A 21,946-nucleotide genomic window follows, 5' to 3' on the forward strand; every position below is an offset into this window, starting at 1 on the left:
CAGGCTTTCTTTATGCAGAGGAAATTTTAAACAACAGTGTTCATGGGGAAGGACATTAATCAGGAGAGAGAAGTGGGCCTTGTGCTTAAAAATGTTTGCATAATAGCTACCCTTGGGTGTATTGCTTGATTTAAAATAAATATTCATGCTTTCTATCTCCAGTGCAATTGGAAATTATTCGTGGTTATGATTCTGTTATATGATCTTCTACCTGCTCATGTGGACTTTAAGCTGGGAGGCCGTTGGAAATGAATAGACATAAATCACAATGCTTGTGAATGAGTCTGGGGTCGAAACTGAAGGGGGCTATAATGTGGGCAATCTGGAGAACATGAGCTGGGAGCAGGTCATCGCTGTTTCTAGGAGGGGAGGAGCAGAGTCATACTGGCATGCTTAAGAACATTCACGTACTTTTAACTCTTCAATAGCGTCTCATCCCCTGCAGGATAAAGTCCAAGTGCCTTCTCCTGACATAAATGGTGCTCACTGGAGTGGTCCCTGTGACTGTGGCACATTGCCCGAGACCACTCTCCACCTCAGATGTGCTCACATGCAGCTCTTTGCAGGTTCCCTCAGACACCATGATTTCTAAATTCCAGGTCTTTGTTCATATCCTACCTTTATCTTGCAAGAATTTTCCAAACCTCCTTTGCTAATTACTTCTACTTACCATGGAAGAGTTGGCTTAAGCTGTACTTCATCTAAGAAACTCTTTTTGAACTCCAAAGTTAGCCAATAAATCCCCCCCGCCCCCCGCTGGCTTCCCCTTCCTCCTCCCTCCCTCCCTCCCTCCCTCCCTCCCTCCCTCCTCCCCTCCCTCTCTTCCTTCCTTCCTTTCTACCTGCCTTCCTCCCTTTCTTTCCTTCCTCCTCCCCCCCTCCCTTCCATCCTTTCTTCCTTCCTTCCATTCACTTTTAGTGCTATTTAAATAAACTTGGTCCTGGAGAATTCCTTCATTGTTTTGATTTATTATTTACACCAAATTTTATTACACAAGTGCTTTAAGTTAATGAATTCATTCTTCTTTTCTCTCTCCTTTATTCCTTTTTTCTCTATTTCTCTCTTTTTTTCTTTTAATTTCTGGGAAAGGTTTTAATATGATCTTGAAAACCATAGGCTGTATGCTGTTTTGAAAAAGTGTGTGTGACTTTCAGCTCTGCATTAACTGGCCCCTCAGGCAATTTCCCTTACCTTAATTCTTTCCTAATATGGGTATTCTACTTCAGTGAAGAGAGCATCCTGTAGCATAAAAGTCCAAGCTGATTTGTTTTCTCATACTTGCAATCGCTAATATTTTCTTCGGCCTCTCCCTCCCTGCCTCTGAGGTAGGCTTTACATCTTGGAGTTACACAGCGTCCCATTGGCTCCGTCCATCAGCTGTGCCTTCACCTGATGGGCACTGTATTAACAGAGCTATGTCTGCTTGACTCCACACATCAGTTTTACCCTGTTGCTAGGCTCCTTCTGAAGTGTTTGCATGCCATTTTCATGTATAGTCTCAAAAGTCCTGAAAGCTACCCCTCTGGTAATATTACATCCCTATTTATAAAGCTTTTTTGTTTGTTTTATCCTTACTACAGGGAGATGAGTAGGACAGCTATTAACCTTATCTAGTAAATTACAGAGATTAGAATTAAGACTCCAATCCAGTGCCTTTTCCACAACACTATAAGCTTTATAACATATAGAGACCATTTTCTTTCATTTTTTATATGCCTCTAGTAGACCTCTGCATTGTGAGCTCACAGAGGGCACTAGATAGAGACCTGGACTGGACACAGGGACCTGCATGATGGTGATGCCTGGACCACCACTAGCTCTCTGCTCCAAGAGAGTCACTTTACTCTAAACCCCAGTGTCCCATCCATAATATGAAGAATGAGACCCATTTTCTTAGGTTCTTTTGACATATTTTATTAACTCCCTTTGTCTTATTTTTATCTGTCTCCTTTTCTCCTTTCTCTTTGCAATCTTTTCAGCCCATCCAACAACTAACTGTTGTGCATTGAGATGTACACAGCATGTGCTTGTGCCTTAGGGAGATGTAAAGAGTATGTTGCTTACAGCTTGTTATGGAAACATTCTTCCCTCTCTTTCCTGTTCCCCTTTTTCCTCTATTCTTTCTTCTTCCTTCTTCCTCTGTGTTCAAGCAGCCCTCATCATTTCCATGGGTTTTCAAGGCTTCTGCTTTGATCAGAGGGAAGGCACTGGGTCGTGGGCCAGTGAATGAGTTTAACACGCCTATGGTCCTTTGCCTCTGGTCCCTCGTAAATGCTCCATATGAAAGTTTGGAGGGCTTTGCTCAGGGACTGTCAAAGGCTCCATGTACTTTGATGCATGATACTAAGTTGTTGACTAACCCTATAATGAGAGACTACTCAAACAAGAACAATAAGTTGACACTTTGAAAAATACATTATTTTCTTCTAAATGTTTGTGATATTAAAGCCTAAAATAATCTATCCTTGGTGTAGTTTTAGGTATTTATTTTTCGAAAGCCATTTCCAACTTATTGCATATAATCCCTTTAGAAACCATAATTGCCATTAGACACAGGTATATTCTGTTCCTCTTTTATCAGTCATATTTTCTCATTCCTCTTCTACACCCACATGACATGCACATACACTTCTATTCCCTCCCCTGCACCCCCCCTGCCCAATGACAATTAGTTTAGGTTAACCAAGACTTTTAGAATTCTTTCTGTAAGAGTCACTATTGAATTAGATGCTTAACACATGATTATTTTCTTCAAAACATAATTAAAATATACGTGGTTCCTCTTCGGTCTTTCTAGTCCCCTTTATTTCCATAGCAGTAGGTATTTATTTATCATTACAAAACACACCAACAAAATTACTGGTGAATTTTTGAACCTCAAGAGGACAGAGTGGAGGGAAATGGAAAGAGGGGAACAAAAACCAGTGATGATTAGGCACCTGCTCTGCATCAGTGGATGAGTTAGAAATGTTTATATGATTTAATTGATCCTTTCAGGAGTCCTAAAAGATTTCGACTTGCTGTTTCACAGATGTGGGAACTGAGGTTCAGAGTGGTTGAATGGTTCACTCAGTGTTCCACAGCTTGTGTCAGAGTTAAGATCTGAACCCAATCTGTGTGACTCCAAATTTCATGTTCTGTTTGTTGTACCAGGGCCAGAGGGGACTCTGGTAGGCTCTAGAATTATACCGGGGATGGGGCCCAGGTAGGGAAGAGCTACAAAGAAGACCTTAGTCTTTTCCAAGATTCAATATTTGGCATGCTTCTCCTTCCCTGGTGCCTGCCTCAAATGTAGACTATTTATGCAAAATACGGATCCAGCCCTTTTTAGTATTTTAAGGAGAAGGTCTTCTACTAATGAGACATCTCTCTTTTGTCTTTCACAGCAATTTTGCAGGCAGTAATAGCTGGTGATCTTATGAAGGTAAGACATCTTCCTACCAAATTTTTTGCTGATTTTTTAAGAACTTTAAGCCAACATCATTTCACACCAAACTTTCATGAGCCCATATGTCATTTATCAGACCCCCTGCCTTTGCTGGCTAAGTAGAAAGAGGAAGGATGCCTTCTTTTTTTTTTTTTTTTGAGAATTGAACAGAGAGGATTAGGGGAGTCCTCCCAGCATCTCCATGCCTCCTAACAGCAAAAGGTTTCTGTAAGATAACCATGCAATTTGCCTTCACTAGTAAAAATCACTGCATGTCCGCAGGATACAGTGCTCACAGTGACCAGAATTCCTGTTCTATGAAAGCTGATATTGGAAGTTTAAAGATTTATTTTTAGACAGGTCTTGAAATAAATGCATGTGTAAGAATTACCTGGTCAACAACCAGAAATACATTCTTCATGCCAGAGCCTATGTCTTCCAATATTATTACAGTTTTGTATTTTGGGAATCATGGTAAACCAAAACAGTTTAATTTGTTCTTATGTTTTCTGGTGAATTTTAGTTCAGAGGGAACTGGAGTGAATGCCAATTCTGAAGTTAGACCGCCAGAGTTCAGATCTCGGCCCTGCCATTCCTTATATGCATGGCTTTGAACAACTATTTATCTTTGTGCCTCTGTTTCTTCATCTATAAAATGGAATAATAGTATTACCTCTCTTTTCACTTTGTGAGGATCAAATGTAATAAAACAAGTAAATCTCTTGACTATTCCTATTACATAGAAGGGACTCTAAAATGTTGGCTATTTTATTAGCATAGTGTTAGTCTGTGTATTTTTAAGAGCCAGACATAGTAGAAATGTAAATATTTGTTATAAAGTATAATGCAGTTTATAACCATTCTAAAAGCTGTAGTTGGTCCCATATCCTTTTCAGGCATAAAGCCCACACTGGCATTGATCGGCTCTGTAATATGGGCAGCTCCCTAGGGGCCCAAGCTGTGCCTTCCTCACCAGCCTGTGGAGGATGGTGCCATTGCAGATCCAGAAACCAAGAGCCTTAAAAGAAAGCTGAGAAGCACTGCCCTTGAATACAGTTTCTTCTGAGGCACAACTGTCGAATAAACTGAGACCCTCTGTGCTTCATTTATTTTTCAAAATATGTTCTTATTGATTTTAGAGAGAGAGGAAGGGAGAAGGATCGAGAAATAGAAATATCAATGAGATCAATCGGCTGCCTCCTGCACGCCCCCTACTGGGGATCAAGCCCGCACCCTGAGCATGTGTCCTGATGGGGAATCAAACCTTGACCTCCTGGTTCAGAGGTCGATGCTTCAACCACTGAGCATACCAGCCTGGCCCTCTGCTGCATTTTTAACAGGTCACTAGCAGAAGACAATTGGTGAGACAGTTGCGTGGATCTTGATAAACGGCCATCTTTCAACATATAATCCTGGAAATGGGGCCTGTGCAGTGCACTGTCCAGAGCATAGTGTTACTAGGAATTGCTACCCACAAGAGAAAGGTGCTCTCTAAGCACTGCCCCTGTGAGTTCAATGCCATTTCCCAGCAAGAGATTAAACCAGTGCCATCCTATACTCTGTGCATGGCCTTCTATTAGATTCTGGGAGATAGAGGCATGAGTACGATCTGATCCCTGCCCTTGCAGAGCTTCTAAGCCAGAACATTTTGCCAACTGTGCTTTTGAAAACTTAATTTTATTTTGTACATGATTTTAGTCTAGGTAATGAATTTTCCAGGTCTGTGGGTATATCACCACAATACTTTGTACTTAATGGATAATTATTTGAGATATAGGAAATAACTATAGTCAGTCAGTTGTCTTATTACATTCTCTGTTGCAATTATTTCCAAAATGGCTAAGAAAGAATGCAAGAATACCTTATTTACTGAGAGATGAAATACAGGGGAGTTAGGTTTTGTGGGGTTTTTTTACTCTTTTTCTTTCTTTCTTACTTTTTTCTTTTCTAATATTTTTCTTCTCCCTTTTTTTCTTCTCCATTTTCTTGTATTTTTCTATTCCATGTAGAAGGCAAATTCAATATTAAATATTAAACCAGCTGCGTGTGTGTGTGTGTGTGTGTGTGTGTGTGTGTGTGTGTGTGTATGAGAGAGGGAGCATGCACAAATCAGCAGAAAACAAAAGACCCCAGGAGCCATCCCAGTGGGAAAGCTGTCTTGAGCAGCTGGGCTGCATGAGATGCCACAGCCTAACTGAATGCTCAGTGTCTAAAACACCACAGAAAGGCAGAATCAAGGCAGCTGACGGATTGGGTCTGTGCTACTCCGCTGAGCCGAATTCCTTGTGGACCTGTTCCAGGGAAGGGACTGTCACTGTGAGATAATGCAGTGAAACAGATCAGGATTCTCTTAGTTTTCTCTTAACAGGAAAACTATTAGCTACTTCTTCCTACTGCCCCGGTGTAGGGTGAAAGTTCCTGATTTCCATTCAACTACTCTTTTTTGAATCTATTTCCTAGGAAGTCTTCCATCCCCCACTTCATGCTTCCCTGGTGCCCCATGGTAGCCCGTCATGGTCCTCCCCATTCCGGTATAATTCTTTCCACATCTGTCTCTCCCATGGACTGTGAGGTCTTTGAGGCCAGTGGCTGTGTTGTCTTCATCTGTTTCCCTGGCATCTGACACATGGCAGTGCTATGGCTGCATTTGAGTAGAAGCTTGAACTTTGAACCTTAGGAGATGTTGATTTTTTTATAATGTGCCATCTGACTTCTTGGTGGTAGACGCATTCCTTTTGCTTATTGCCTGCTGGGTTATGTGATTGGCATTTATCCTAAAACTACATTTTAGAAGCTCCAAAAGGCTCTTCTGATCCTGACATATCATAGTTTAGAGAATAGGAACCCATTTACACTTTCTATAATGTTTAATATTTCATGAACTTAGACTGTGTCCTCATTAGCTACTTTATTCTCAGGCTGCAAAATCTGTTTGTTTGTTTTTTCTAGTCTGTTTCATATTTTAGGTATTTTAAGTTTCCACTACTATTTTCTCTGAATCTGTTTCTCATCCTGCAGATCATCTCTAGCCTTGTCGTGTAGGTGTTGTGTGATTAACAGAATGCATGCGGGCTGCGCTGCAGACCTGGATGAAGAAGGGAGCTATACCTGTGTGTTCGTGTGTGTATGCTGTGTGCTCGCGTGCAGTGATCTCACACAGAGAAATGGGAAGGAGCTTCTATGGAGCTAGGTTCATTAGAGATTAAAGAAAAACTAAGGAACAGGAAAGGAGTTACCTACCAGACACCACACTAATCCTGCCCATAGCTTTAATTATTCTTTCACTCAAGAAAAAGCTGAGCCAAAGTAGGAAAACTTATTCTCTCCTCCACCCTCCACTCCCTTGGAACAGGGACCACTGCCCAGACAAGAAAAAGAAACACAGGAAAATAAATAAGTGATTCAGAATATTTCTGTTTTCTTAGGATGTTCAACACTCATATGCCCTCTCGGGAGTTAGTGAGACACTGGCCATCTATTTGAGTTATCACACAATCGAGGAAGCTTACTTCATCTCTCTGCCGTTTCTGTGTCCTCTGAGGCTAGACACATTTGTGGTTTGCTGCATTGTTCTTATTTTATCACCAGTGAGCTGTTTCCCTTGTTCCGGCCTCAGTCTGAGCTTCTTTTTTTATGTCTCTTTTTCAGCTAATAGAAAGCTATAAAAATGGAGGCAGTCTGCTAATTCAGGGACCAGACCACTGTTCACTCCTTCACCACGCAGCTAAAACCGGCAACGGGGAGATTGTGAAATATATCCTTGATCACGGTGAGTAGGCGCAGGATCACTTACCCATGGAACAGATTGAATTAGTAAGTTGACTTCCACCCAGGCCGTCTTCAGAATGGTGGAGATGCTCTCCAACTTCTAGCTGACTCCCTCTGATTATTTGAGACAGCGGGATTGTAGTAGGCCACTCACCCATGGGGTACCCTTAGCCAGTCAGTGAGTAGAAATAATTTTCATATCAAGATCATTTCAGGATATTTGGGGGCGTATTAATTAAAAAATAATGTACAAAAACCAATGCAGCCTGGATAATATGCTTTATTGTTTGGGGAAGATCTTTTATGTTTTGGGAAGTTAACTGGTTGGGACGAGTAGCTAATCTATACTAGTATTTGTAGCTAATCATTCTCAGGATTAATGAGAGTATTTATCCTGTCTTTCTAGCCTTTTATTCATTTTTATTTTTTTGCTCTTTGAATCTCATTCATCTTTTCAACTCAAGTCACACTTTATTCTCTCGGAAACGTCTGGTAGCCTCACGTCCTCTGCGGCAGGACATGCTCACCTCCCAGGCAGCTTACTGCATCTCTAATTTGATGTTATATCATTTGCTGGAAGCAGCTTGCAATTTTTAGCATCTTCCTCTAAAAGCCCTTCAGAGGCATAAACACATGTTGAATACCACATCTTGACCATTCGTAACAGCTTTCCTTCTTTATAGTGTTTCTAGGACAAAGAACAGGAATCGGGGGGTGGGGGTGGAGGGGTCTGCCTGGCTTGGCTGTTTCACAGGAGAGAGTGGAATAGTCTCTAGATCCGAGAGATCCTGGAAGCTTTGCTGTGAGCCCTAGCAGTGAGCCTGGGGCCAACCCACTTTGCATCCAAATTCGGGCTGTAAATAGAAAGCATAGTAGACATTCACACGCCGTTCCTGCTCTTCTTTTAATTCAATTTAGCAAACATCTTATTTCATTCATTCATTCAGTTAATCATTCAACAAATATTTGTGGAGTGCCTAATAAGAACTACATGTTGTAGACCAGTACACACATACAAATAAAATACAGTCACTGTTTTCAAGCAATTGCAGGCTAAAGAAAAAAAAAAAGATCATCATCATAGGCATAATTAAATTTAAAACAGTTGCATGGATGTTTTAAGTCATATTGCAAAGCTACAAATAGAAAACACAGTTACCATTATCAAGCACATTTCTATGCCAGATGCTTATACGAAATACATCATCGAATCTTTATAAAGGTCTTGTAAGGTTGCCATCTTGTGTGTTTTTTTTTTTCTTTTCATTTTCTTTCTTTTATATATATATAAATTTCAGAGAGAAAGGGAGAGGGAGAGAGAGATAGAAGCATCATCTATCAGAGAACATCATCGATAGGCCGCCAGGGCCAGACCGGGAATCAAACTGTGACCTCCTGGTTCATAGATCGACACAACCACTAACCCATGCAGGCTTGGCTCTAGTTGCTGTCTTCTTGATCATTCTCAATCCTTTCTTCCTAGTTTGCCCTTTACCCAGTGAGATTGAGTGCTTGTTTGCATCCTTAGGCTATTTAATACCCACGTGCCCTCTGTGGAGTTAGGTGAGCCACTGATACCTAGTTGAGTGATAACACAGGTTAGGAACCCTCTCTCCCTCTCTCTTGCTTTACCTCTCCTGAAGAACTAGCACTTCCCCTGCTTCCGGGTTCTTCTCCGTACCCGTTACCTGTGGGCGTCTCCCTGGGTCTCACTCACGAGGCTGTAGCCAGCTACCATTTTGACTGAATCTGTATAGAAGAGAGAGACCCTGTCACATGTTTGGGGCCCTCAGTTGGGGTGGCTGGAATGGCCAGGACACCTGAGTCTTTCTCTGAACCTGGTTTTTCATCTCAGGCTTCTTCACTGCATGAAGGTCCTAGGGTTTCAAGAGGGATGAATGAAAGCTTCCGGACACCCTGAGGCCGGACTGGAAAGTTCTGCATCCTCTCTGCAGCATTCTGTTAGTCAAAACAAGTCACAGAGCTGGTCCCGACTGAAGGGAGCAGGGAATAGACCCCACTGCTTCATGGAAGGAGCTACAAATCAATTGTGTCTACCACCCTCCCCTACTCTCCATCTTCTTCACCTGTAAATGATGACCCTACCTTCTCAATGTCCTGAACTCCTGATCTACCTGAAATCCCCTGGAGCTCAGCTTTTATATTTCCCTTGGTTCTGGGTCCTAAGGTTGCTTAGCAATGACAGTACTTTAACATCGCAAGTTCTTAAACAAGTTTCTCCCCTCTTTAGCATAACTATGTCCCATGCAATATTTGATACATATACTAAAAACAAACAAAAAACCATCTCCTCAGTTGAGTCTTCCCAGGGGCATGAGTGATGAGGCTTGAGATGGTATTTCTCTAATACTTGTCCCACTGTAGCCCACACTCATAGGGGTTGGAGTTCCTGAGCCCAATGAGAAATGGATACACACATGCTTTGCCTGGCATGAAATCCAGCTAGCATGTCAGTCTCAGTGCTTTGACCAAAGCCTGACATTAGATACTAAGTGAGTTTCTCTTCCACCTCCAGTATCTGCTGCAAAGATTGTATCACAGGATACAGCTCTCTATCAAAACTGAAGGATACCAAGGAATTTATTAATTCCTTAGGGGAGAGGGCTTATTTTTCCAGTTCTCTTGGTTAGATTTTGTAAACAAGTTGTTTTAATAGTTATGCTCATGAGAAAAAACTTCAGATTCCTGTAATCACCCCAAGTTCACTCACAGGCAAACAGTTCCCATGGTCACAGGAGGCATCTTATACCCTCCCAGCTTTACCAGGATCTCTGATTGACCTGAGAGAAAGACAGTGGAGATAGTGAAGCAAATCCATTCCTTCTGTTTGAAAATAAAATATTATTATGCTTTACAGTCCAGGGATCACTGCCTTTTTGATGAATAGCAATTTTTCAACTTTTAGCACTATAGTCAAATAGTGAAAACTGTGTCACAGTTGATTTTAGTATTCATCAACCTGATAGGCATCGCCAACTTCATGCTTAACTTCAATCTGTTTGTTTAGGAATCTGGATGTAAAAATCTTCGGACATAATCAGCCTAATTTACCAGGTTCCTTAACAGCTATGCACTTTAGCTCATCTATTTTTATTGTTGTTGGTTTTAATATTTTTAGTTACTGATGCAATCTATATTAACCTGTGTATTCAGGGAAAATCATCTTTGCAGAACAACTCATCTATGATAAATGATAGAAACCCCTTTAAATTATACTGCTCTTGAAGTCAGAGATAAGTACATGGAAAGCCTGGCCCTCTCTGTGCTCTACAGATAGGTCTGAGCAGTTTGAATTCACATAAACTTCTTTTAAAAGCAAAGAAAAATCTAAAGATCAAGAGGAACACTCCTCCTAGTCTTGAAGCCTGAATCTCTCTTAAAGTTTTAGGTTGTTTTTTTTTGTTTTTTTTTTTAATTTGGGTCAAGTCTTTCCCATGGCTTCATATGAGTTTTAAATCCTAAAAACTGTTAAACAACCTGACCATAAAGATGCCTCTAATGACAAGGCTTCTGAGAAATCAGCGGCCCTTGCTTGTCAAGGCACATGATGGAAAATGTATGTGGCCTGTTTGCTTACTTGTCCTTTCTCTCCCCTCTGCTGTGTCTTCTTCACTGGATATTTATGGTGAGCTGTGGGGTCCCCCATTAGGAGGACATCCCCTGAACAGGAATCCGGGGAGATTATGCTCCCAGCCACCACATTCAGCAATGTATTTCTCTTCTAAGGACTCTTTTTAAACCGGGCTGGGGCCTGGGGGCGTGTGATGCATGCTGTGTTCTGAAAAACCACAGGAGGATTGAATTTTTTCCTCCTGCATCTTCTTTGGGACTTCTTGTCTCAAATTCACAACATGCTGCTTTCCTTTATGAAAAACTGGAATTTGGGCATTTGGAGGATTGAAAAGAGGAGGAGGAAGAGAGCTAACAATTCCTTAGGGACAGGGTGGGGAGAGGAGGATGCAGAGGGATTCCAGCTGAGATTCCCCCCCAGCGGTTCCTGCTTTTCAGCTCCTTTCAACCATCTTTTTAACCCACTCCCTCCTCCCTGGTTTTACCCTGGAAAGGACTTTTGTGTGGTTTGTCTTTTACACCCTGCACATGTTTGCTCTTTTGTGTGTGTTTTTTTCTCCCCACTCCCACCCTGTTGCCCCCTACCGTGTTTCCTGATAGAAATCTCACTCATGCATTTCTTTTTTTATTTCAATGGCTTATTTTGTCTTCCCTCTGTTTCTGCCTTCAGTCTTTCTTTTCTTTTTTTACCCCCCTTTTTTTTTGCCTCTGGTTCCCCAAGAGAAACGACCACCATCCCGCTGGGACAGGATGACGGTGCTGTTCGAGTTCCCAGTGCCAGCTCTCCCCAAATCTGCACAGCTTTTGTCCTGGGCCACTGGCGGATTTGGAATGGTCTGCTGGCAGCGTCAGGGAGACTAATGGGAAATGAGGTCCGAACAGAGAGAGGCCGTGGGGAGGTGGAAGGAATAGCAAAGGGGATTTGGATGCCTTGGTGTGGGAAGCAAATTAAAAGATGCACGTGACAAAAGACACATCATATATAATAAAGTGCAATGTGGATGAAGTTGCATCCCTAAGAACCGGGGTATGCAATGGAAGAGCCTATGAAGTGGACACTGGGCAGCGGGCCTGCATTTTGGAAGGTTTGGCTACTCACCACGCAGTTTACATTCTTGTGTTGGGAGATCTGCAAGTTTTACTTCCTTTCCTACTCCCTGGCCTGCACCCAAAAACACTGATATGGCTATCCCCATATTTTTCTTTCTCTTATTTTTCAGACCATTTCCCATAAAGCACAGTCTCTTGAATCCATGTTCCATTTACGGATCTTTCTCTGGGAAGAAACAGGAATTTGGTTGGGATCCACATTAATTTTAAAATATCATTTATTCATTCATTCACTTGAAAAATTCTCTCCTCCCCACTCTTGAGGAAAAAATGCTATAGTAACAAACACTGCTAATCTTTACTATTCTAAACTAGAGGCCCAGTGCATGAAAATTCATGCACTCGGAGGGTCCCTCAGCCCAGCCTGTACCCTCTCACAGTCCAGGAACCCTTGGGGGATGTCCCACGGACAGTTTAGGCCCACTCCTCTGGGCCAATTGCCACTGCCGCTGGTGGCCTCCCTCTGTGGGAGGCTAGGTGGGCTGATTGAGGGCCAGCGCCAGACAGCAAGCAGCCGGCCCTGTCCCCCAATTGCCCCTCCACTGCTGCCAACACCCCCCCAACACCATCCCCTCCCTCTGCCCACTGGCACCCGCCTTGGCTGGCATGGCACTGCCCGCTCACCAGCCCTGCCCCCACCGACCAATCATTCTGCTGTTCGGTTGATTTGCATATTAGGCTTTTATTATATAGGATGCTTTATATGTATGAACACATTGCATTCTTACAATAGCCCTACACAGTTAGCTCTCTTATCTCTATTTGACAGGTGGTAAAAACTGAAGCATAGTGAAATTTGGTTAGTTGTCAAAACTCACACATAATATAAGATGTGGTCTCTGCCCTCCAAGTTCCTAAGAGCCAGAAAATGGCAGTGAAACATGGACAAACAACCACAATGCCGAGTTGTTTGACTTGAGTGTTCTATACAGGGTTCCAGTGACAACTGGTGCAGGGCTGTGGAAGGACAGTGATTGCTCTGAAAACTTCATGGAGAAATTTGTACCCATATCCCTTCAGTAGGGTTAAGAGTTGTTTCTGGTGCAGGTCAGCTGTGGGGTGGAGTGTGCACATTATAGTAAGCCCTGGGAGAGACAGAGAGCCGAGATTCCCTTTTATATTCAGGGAACAATTGTGAGCTCTTTACTGACAATGTAATGGTATTCCTCCAAATTCCTCAGGGGGGTGGCATGGTCTCCACAGTCAGAACATATGTACACATGAAATGCAAAAGAAGCCCCCACCCAGATGTTCCCCTTTGATAGCTATTATTTTCTCTCTCCTGTTCTCTCCCTTATTAGTGAGACTCAATTTAACTTTCCAAAAATCACAGGCGCTCTTATTATCTACTTTATTCAGGAGAATTTTTGTGGTCTGTTTTGATTATTTTTGTTTCTCTGGCCATTCCCTCCTTCAAATCTTATACCAATGCCACTAAACCCACAGGGCACTATTTTAAACACACCATGTACTGTTACCAAGAGCTCCCAATGGGCCATTGCAGATACAGTAGGGAGGGAAAGTACAGCCTTGTCTTAGGCTGTGCCTAGCACTCACTCCTCTTCTTGTTTCCTCCTCTGCAACCTCCCCCCACCCCCGCCACTATACAGACACCATTATTAAAAATCTTTAGAAAATGTACCCATTCTATTCAAACTAGCTCCCCACTCCTATCTGTAATCAGCCAGTGGCCGCTCTTCCCTATTCATTGGCTGTTTGCCTGCCAGTGTTCACAGTGTCTGCGATGCTGGGAAGGTGTGTTGATGGGAGAAGGAGGAAGGTTTGGATTCAAGTCCATTATTCCAGAGAAATTCCCAAAACCTCTAACTGGAGTTTCTTTAGATATTGGTTAAGAGCAAATGTATCTTGTTTTAGCATCAGTGCCTCTTTCTCGTACCTCCATCAGCCACAGAAGATGAGGGGAGAAAAGGGAAAATGACAAGCAGCCTCAGGCAAGCCTACTCACGAATGGGATGACCGGCTCTGGGCTGGCTACATGTATGGCAACTCTTGTCAGAATGTGAGGAACAAGGTCCTTTCTCTTCCTTGCCTTGTCCGCACTTGCGGAGTGTCTAATAGTTGCAGTTTTAGCGCAGATGAAACTGCTCAGGGTCCTGTCACTTGCGTGGAGGCTGGGACCCTGGAGGCCACGGACCCATCATAGGCGCAGCTCTGAGTGCTGAATAAGGAGGGAAATGGGCAGGGCCTAAGTATGCAATTTGCAGCAATGATGGGAACACACTGCTACTGAGGCTGGATGGCTTGTGTTCATAGAAGTCCTTTACAAATAAATGGCTTGAGAAGTTTGCTGAAGGTGACAGCAGGTGAACACTGCTCCTGACCTCGTGGAAAGTGTCTTGTTGGCAATTGAATAGGCCTGGAGTCCTTGGTTCTCAAGACACAAGTGGCTCCATATATAAGCAGGAGTGAAGCGGCCCTTTTATATAGCCTTCCTTCACTGACATTCCAACATCTTGACTTGGTGTGACCTGCTGTGTCATGTCAGAGACTATGACACTTCAGAATAGGACACAAACTTTAGGCCGTGTGTCTAGTGTGCCAGCTACTGTCTTAAGCACATAACTTGTATTAACTTCTGAAACCTCACTGCACTCCTGTGAGATACGTATTATTATCAGTCTTACTTTACATGTGAGAAATAACATGAAAGTGCCCAAGATCTAGTAAGTGGCAGCTAGAGCTGGAATTTTAAACGCTTGATCTTGACCACTGCACTCTGCTGCTTTGCACTTCTTTGGTGGGGGGTGTGGGAGGGTCATCATTCATGTTTCCTTAGAACCACAGGACTGGGGAACAGAAATGAATGAGTTAAATCTTTGTTGCATCCTTAATGTAGGGTAGATTCTCAAGGAATGTGAAAAGTATAAGAATTTAGAAGAATGACTTTAAGGGGACAAGGCATACAACAAAAAACCAAATACATGGTACAAGGGTAGACCCAAATAAGTTTTACGAGAGTTCAGAAAAGGGATAAATTCCTTCTGCCAAGGGTGGTCTTTTCAGAGGCCTTGTCAGAGACTAGGCTTTACAAAACGTTTAAGAAGTAGGTATGAGGCTAGGAAAGGAAGGCTGTTCTCAATAGGGACAGAGGCAGGAACAAGCCCTCAGAGCTGGGAGAGCCCGAGAAATATGTGGGCGATGGAGAAGTGACCACTTTGGAACATTGGGAACAAATGGAGGAAAGGCAGTTCCAAGTGAAGACTGTGAACTTCAATGTTTAAACACTTGGAAGTAAGCAATAAATATGACAGATTGAAAACATGGAAATCTAAATAATATAAGAGCTTTTTAGTCTTCTTTGTAACCATTTCTTCATGCTAATTATATTCCAGGCAGAGACCAATGAGGAGGCCTGTTTGTGAAATAGGACAAATAGGGAGACAAATAGGACAGACGTGGTATCGGGAGGTTTGCCTGGCCTTGACGACCAATGGATGTGAAAGAGAGGAAGCAAAGATGATGATTTCGCTCTTGGGTGACCAGGAGGATTGTGAAAGTCCCATAACACCTGTCATCTTCTCCTTGCCCATTGACTTTCGTGGTTAGAAAGTCCTAACCTCCTCTTCTCCTTCTTCTGAGGAGGTGGCAAGTAATCACATAAGTAAATTTTCAATGATAATGATATCCATCAACATAGAGAACAAATCAACAGGGTCACATTTCTAAGGACTAAAATGCTCAACAACTAGAACCAAGTTTGCCACTTTCAAGTACATTTTATTCATTCACTCAACCAAACATTTAGGCATCTGCTTGGCACCAGGCTCTATGCCAGTCATAAGGCCACCAACTCAAGGGGCTTATGAGAATCTAGTTGTGAATAGAGAAATCAGCAAGTGATTTTAATACAGTTTAAATGTTATATATCCACACTTGCCTGGGATAATCTCAATGAGGTACATTATATTAATTTCCCAATTATAGGGTACAGGACTATGCACAAAGTGAGGGGGAACATTTGGGGCAATGTTTGGAGTGGGGTCATAGTAGGCGTCATGGAGGAAATGGTCTCAGCAGGCTGCATAGGGTAAGGGATTTAGGGAGGGCTGGGGAGGAAGGCAGTGGTGCTGAAAGTGGGAAGGTGCACATTCCAACCAGTGTGTGCACACTGAATGAATTCATTAGTGAACATACAAGACATTGCTACTGTGCAAACTCATAGAACATATCAGTTCATAATGAAGCTTCTATCATTTGATATTTGTGCAGAACATTTCTTCCAGGTGTTGGAAGGGACATTTTGTGAAAAATAGAGGTTCACCCTATTTCTAAAACAAGGATATTGGACCACGTGGTATCTGTTGTCTCTTGTAGCTTTACTGTTATATTGCACAAGACCCCATCCCAAACTACCTGCCACTGAAGGATGAGAAACAATCTTTAAAGCTCAGCTGGTTGTCCCCTTCCTCCCAAGGGAGCCACTTAATTATTTCTCACTTAGTCTATTCCAGTTGATTTTATTTCTTTGACTTAATTGAAAGCTTCTGGAAGGAAGGCGGAGACCATGCCACTCTTTTGTAGCTCCCATTCTGCACATCTCAGCTGGTGGTGATTGGGAGATTGGTGGGGAGGAGGCGGTCCCATTATCCCTCTCACAAGTGCTCTTTCTTATGCAGCTTTCCAAGGCATTTTAATTGTGACTATAGATTTTTTTAATTAATAGTTTTTTAAAACTTATTTTTGATGGGCATATCTTGCTTTCCTCTTGTTTAGGACCTTCCGAGTTATTGGATATGGCAGACAGCGAAACGTGAGTGTCGCTTTTTATTACATAGTCCAGATTATTCTTCAGAACGTATCTAGGAGAAAAATGCCGTGTCTAGGGCATACAGTAGATAATTTTCATGTCAGTGATAAAACATCCACTTTCTATTGCATTTATAACTGTGAGGGGCTAATCTTCTAAATCAAAAATAAAAGTTGATGGCAAGTATCATAATGGTTGTACCCACTGTCATTGATATTCCTCGTTGAGAGGTTCCTACAAGCAATATACTTCTGCACTGGTGCTGAGAAATCTAAAAAAAATACATTTACCTTTTATTTTTTAACTTTTTGTTAACTGGGATTTGTGAGAAAATTAAGCCCTAATGCTCTCTTGCATGTAATGAAACTTCTTTTCCAAGTCTAGAATGGAACAGTACCTATAATACAGCCACTGGAGAACTGAGAATATGGTAACTCCAATCATTTTCATGATCTGAAGTTCAGATGAGGATCTGGGATGATCCCCAAACTGATAATGTTGTTGTTTTTTCCAACTTCCCCCCATCCCTCGGGTAGCAAAATAGCTACTGTTCTCCAAACAGGAACAAAGAAAGGCTAACCATCTAACCCTGAAAACCATATAGAACCACTAGAGAACTCCAAAGAAATTCAAAAAGAGATAAGAATGGGCGGGGCTGGAGTGGGATGGGGAAGGGAGCGAAAGTGGGGATGGTGGAGGAAAAGCAGACAGAAATAGAATGAAGGACGGGGATGGAGGGGAGTAGCCATGGGTTAGTTACCAGCCACTGCAGAAACTGCCCATTGCTATGCGGAGCTTGTCCCCATACTGTACATCCCATAGGACAGGCTGCCACTGACCCCAGTTCCCTGCTCTAAGGTCTGCATTTGATTTTCCATGAAACACTTTAGCATTAAGTGTCTTTTCAGTCTTGGGAAAATCCTCCTCCTTTTCTGCCTATTAAAGGAGCAGAAATAACCACTTTCTCATGCCCACTTCCCACAGTGACTGCCTGGTCTCGGGCCTGCTGCCGCCGACTGGGGACGGCTCTAGTTCTGAGCTCTCTCCCCAAGTCTCTCTGTGCCTCCCAGAACCCCTGTGGCTGCCCCTCCCCTTCCACCTGCCCCTGGAGTTGAATCCAGTAGGTAGGCCAGAGTGAGTGTTAGCCTGTTTCCTTGCAGTTGACTTCCCAGGAGTTATTCCTGTGATGGGTCTGAGGGGCCCTGGTTCCCCATCGGTGTTCCCTCTGAGCTTCATCTAGCATCCCTCACACTCCGTGTATCCATACAGAGCGTTGTTCCCAAGGTTCAGACACATCCACACACATCAGTCTAATAGTGCCATGGAGCCCTGCCTAGATCAAACATTAGTAGTTGACAACAAAATCGCTCAGCCGAATTAACCAACGCTGTTTGAAAAAAGAGGCTGGAGTCAGATATTGTGGTCACGTGATGACTAACTTAAGGCACTTTAGGCCACCTCCCCCACCTCCCCCAGACAGGCCCTGCCTGCAGCCAGGTCTCAGCCACAGACAGAGAAAGAGTCCTTGGAGCACCGAGCATCAGCAGCAGGATGAAACCACCCTCTCCCAGCAGCCTCCACCCCTACCCCGGCCCCCAGTCCCTTTATGGGTGGTTTCCATTTCATCTTTGATTTAGGGGTGAGACTGCACTGCACAAGGCTGCCTGCCAGCGGAACCGGGCCGTGTGCCAGCTTCTGGTGGACGCAGGAGCATCTCTGAGAAAGACGGACTCCAAGGTAACTTGATGAGAGAGTGCAAACATCCACCCACTGGGCAGAATCGCAGGCGCTGTTGCCTTCCCTTGTGCCCACGGCAGAGCCATCCTTTCTGTGCCTATGGAAGTGCGGGGGGGCTTTGGAAAAAGGAGGAAAAAATAAAGTGCTTCATTTAGAGAAACTGCAGTTTAAATGTATAAGCACAAAGGGAGGGTGTGTGCTCGCCTATGGGGCTTTATAAACCTCTGAAGGACGCGCTGGCCTTGGGATTTGGGGTTCTCCTCCTGCCGAATGCCAGCAGCGAAGCTGCGGGGAGGGGAGATCCAAAGCCCTGGGAGAGGGGTCAGGCTTATGTTCATAGACATTGACCTAGCCTTTGAGAAGACCCTGTGGGATTTCTCCTTCATCTGCTTAACCCAGGGTAGCTTAAAATCTGTGGTTTATGTGGCCCCATTTTGGGGTGCCAAAGTGATTTACAGTCACTTCCAAGATGCAGGTCAGGCTGCACCATGAGTTATTTCAATTTACAGAGAGCAGTCCAGGAAAGAGCTGAGAGCTGGCTTAAAGGAGGAGGTATAGCTGAGTAGCATTGACCTACGAAGACAGCCCGTGAGAGAGAGCAGAGTTAATACCAATCAACCCCCTAGAGGAGCCCGATTAGCTCTGAGAATTTTCAAGCAGCCTGGGGAGACTCCAAGGAAAGACAAGCCACTTAACCACAGAGGGTGGCAGAGAAGCATTTGAATATATGTAGATGAGGACAAACAAAAGATGGCTGGAGACTTGGCCCCTGAGCAGACTGCTCTGTGTCATCTTTCTAAGTTTCTGTACTGTATGAATGGGCTCCATGTTCCTTGAGATTTCTTCCTATTTTATTTTATGTATGTGTGTGTGTTTTTCCAAAACACAAACAGCTGTATTATTTTTATGATTATAAATAGAATGCGTTCTCACATAGAAAACTTGAGCCATGCAAACAATACAGGAAAGTAGAAATAGCTAGAAAATTCTACACTCTAGACCTATATGTTATTAAAATGTTAATGATCTCACTTCACATGTAAATGCGTCTATTTCTCTCTCTCATTATTTTAAGTTGATAAAGTCAGACTATACATGCTAGTGGATGACTTAAGTTTTCACCCAACATTATGTTCTAGAGATCTTACCATACAAAGTACTATCCCTATGCTTCATCCTTTTCAGGGATCCTCTGTTTTTACATTTTTGTAATTTGATGCTAGGTGAGAAAATCACATATAATCATCATGACTGAATCTACTGGGATTTTTTGGAGAGAAGCAATATCTTGAGAATCTCTCTTAATAGAGAACAATTCCTTTAAAAAAATATCAAAGGCCCACCCTTGTCCATCTCCCTGAATATTTAGAAGCTATAGAAATTCCAACCTCATTAACATTAAAGTAAGGACAAGATATTCTATTAATATCATAAACAAGTGGGATAAAATTATGATAGTAATGTTAAGCTAGTGGATAAATATTAAATCCCAACTAAAGTAAAATTTTAGAAAGAGCCCAGAGCCACAGTTATTTCCTTTTTATCCTCTGCCCTGCATACCCCTAGAAGCTACTAGGAACAGATTTAATTGAGGTTGACACTATCCATTGTGTTAACTGATCTGGAGGCTGAAGTTTTTGATAATTTTTGTCATACTTGTGTGCATGTATGCATAGAGCTATTTCCTTAGTACAATGATCATGCCTCTATCTTTTCCTTAGAACTTAATATCACTTATTTAAATAGATAAGACTATATTATTAAACAAAAATTAGAAGTTTCAAGGAGTGTCAAGTAATATCCAGAAGCATTCAAAAGAATGAGACCTTCCCTCCATTTATTACTGATTTCCATTCATTGGCCTCATTCAAAAATATCATGTGTGTGTGTGTACTTACAAATAAGCATATAGCATTAAAATAGGCTGCAAGACATTATATAATCATTCAACATGATGCAGAAGAATGACATAAAAATGTTTGATATATTATTAAGTGAAAAGCATGTTAAATCACAGTACATAAATAAGTATGGCTTAATTTTGATAAAAATAATTATGTATAGAGCTATAGAAAAAGAGAAATAGTTACTCCACAGAAGGTTAACAATGGTTATCTTAGTGTTCTGGAATATATTTTTATTTATTTTTTATGCTTTTCTACTTTTCCAATATTTCTTTAATCAACACCCATCAATTTTATAGTCAGAAATTAAATCACTCTTTGGAGAGATAAGAACGTCCTAATAGGGGAGAGAATCTTTAAAAGCAGCAAAGAAACCTTTTTAGATTGTTATGACCGTCCCTTCCTCTCAGATTCCGCTGGTTGCTCCCCAGAGTTAGTGTAATAGAAAGAGTCATAAACTAGAAGTTGAATGCCTGCTTCCCTGTTTACCTAGTTAGTACTTTCTATACACCGGCTTCCAGAAAGGATCTGGGCTCCAGAACTCACTGTGCTGCAGTTTCCTGCTGTGCAGTTAGACTCTGATCCTCTGCTTTCTTAGGGGGAAACCCCACCTGTCCACAGTGACCGTCTCTTTCTCTTGAGCTTATGTATCTGGCTTCCATCAGATAATAGATTGAAAAGTGTCTTGTGAACTCTAAAACAGCAACATGGAAAGATCCTTACTAGTGAGTAATCTTTGAGTATCTCTGTTTCTGTGGATTTTAAAAAATCTCATCCCAGGTGTGTGTGTTTCTTTCCTTTTTACCTGCAGGGTAAGACACCTCAAGACAGAGCTCAGCAGGCTGGGGACCCTGATTTGGCTGCGTACCTAGAAAGCCGTCAGAACTATAAGATCATTGGCCATGAGGACCTGGAAACTACTGTTTGACCCTGATAGACGGGCAAAGAGAACCTGAACGAGCATATCACCTGGGCCCTCCCAGCGATCGGGCAGCTCCCCTGGAAGAAGCTGATGGAATCCATAAATCTGTCTCTCTCCTGCAAGCATCTGAGGCCATGCCACCAGTTTTTAAGGGCTACCGAGATGTACAACAGAATAGAATAGCCCACAGAGGACGAGGCAGGATACCTGGAGATTGGTGGAAAATGAGTTCCACAAAATTTGATCTTTATTGCTTCCAGCAAGTAGCATGAACTTCTGTGTTCACCTGTATCATTTATTTTAAAGATTCAAAGGATGTTCCTATAAATGGCACTGCTCCCTTCTCCCCTATGCATTCAACTTCCCCTGTACCGCACCACTCTGCCTGTAACTACCCAGAAAAAATTCGATACAATCTGTTCTCTTTACATTCAGTCTTTGAAGACCGCAAGACTGTCTGAAGGTCTTTTGAATCCCTCTGGTTGTCCTGCAGAAATGTAACTGTAAAACTGCTTCCATTTCCAAGACGAAATATACCAGGATGACTTAGTTTTTTGCATGTCACCCCTCCCTGCCCATTCCTTTTTCATCATCTGGGAGCTGGGAGTTGCCACATGGATAATGTCATCTTGTGCATTGTATCTCTGAGGTATGGTGAGGTGGCATGGGAGTCTCCTGTTCTCAGGGGGATCTCAGAGACGTAACCCAGGGGTTGGCCC

At 42.6% G+C, this 21,946-nt stretch overlaps 1 protein-coding gene across 3 annotated transcripts in view; it reads left to right on the forward strand.

Annotated features, from left to right (window-relative positions):
- DGKI (diacylglycerol kinase iota) overlaps positions 1–21,233 on the forward strand; it is a 397,015-nt gene extending 375,782 nt beyond the window's left edge. For all 3 annotated transcript variants that reach the window (XM_054726100.1, XM_054726102.1, XM_054726101.1), the window contains 5 exons: positions 3,387–3,424; positions 7,076–7,196; positions 16,631–16,667; positions 18,302–18,401; positions 21,117–21,233. In XM_054726100.1, the coding sequence (XP_054582075.1) occupies positions 3,387–3,424; positions 7,076–7,196; positions 16,631–16,667; positions 18,302–18,401; positions 21,117–21,233 (413 nt within the window). The remainder of the gene's footprint in view (positions 1–3,386; positions 3,425–7,075; positions 7,197–16,630; positions 16,668–18,301; positions 18,402–21,116) is intronic.
- The last annotated feature ends 713 nt before the right edge of the window (positions 21,234–21,946 follow it).

This window comes from Eptesicus fuscus, chromosome 14 (assembly GCF_027574615.1).
Source record: "Eptesicus fuscus isolate TK198812 chromosome 14, DD_ASM_mEF_20220401, whole genome shotgun sequence".
Taxonomy (NCBI): domain Eukaryota; kingdom Metazoa; phylum Chordata; class Mammalia; order Chiroptera; family Vespertilionidae; genus Eptesicus; species Eptesicus fuscus.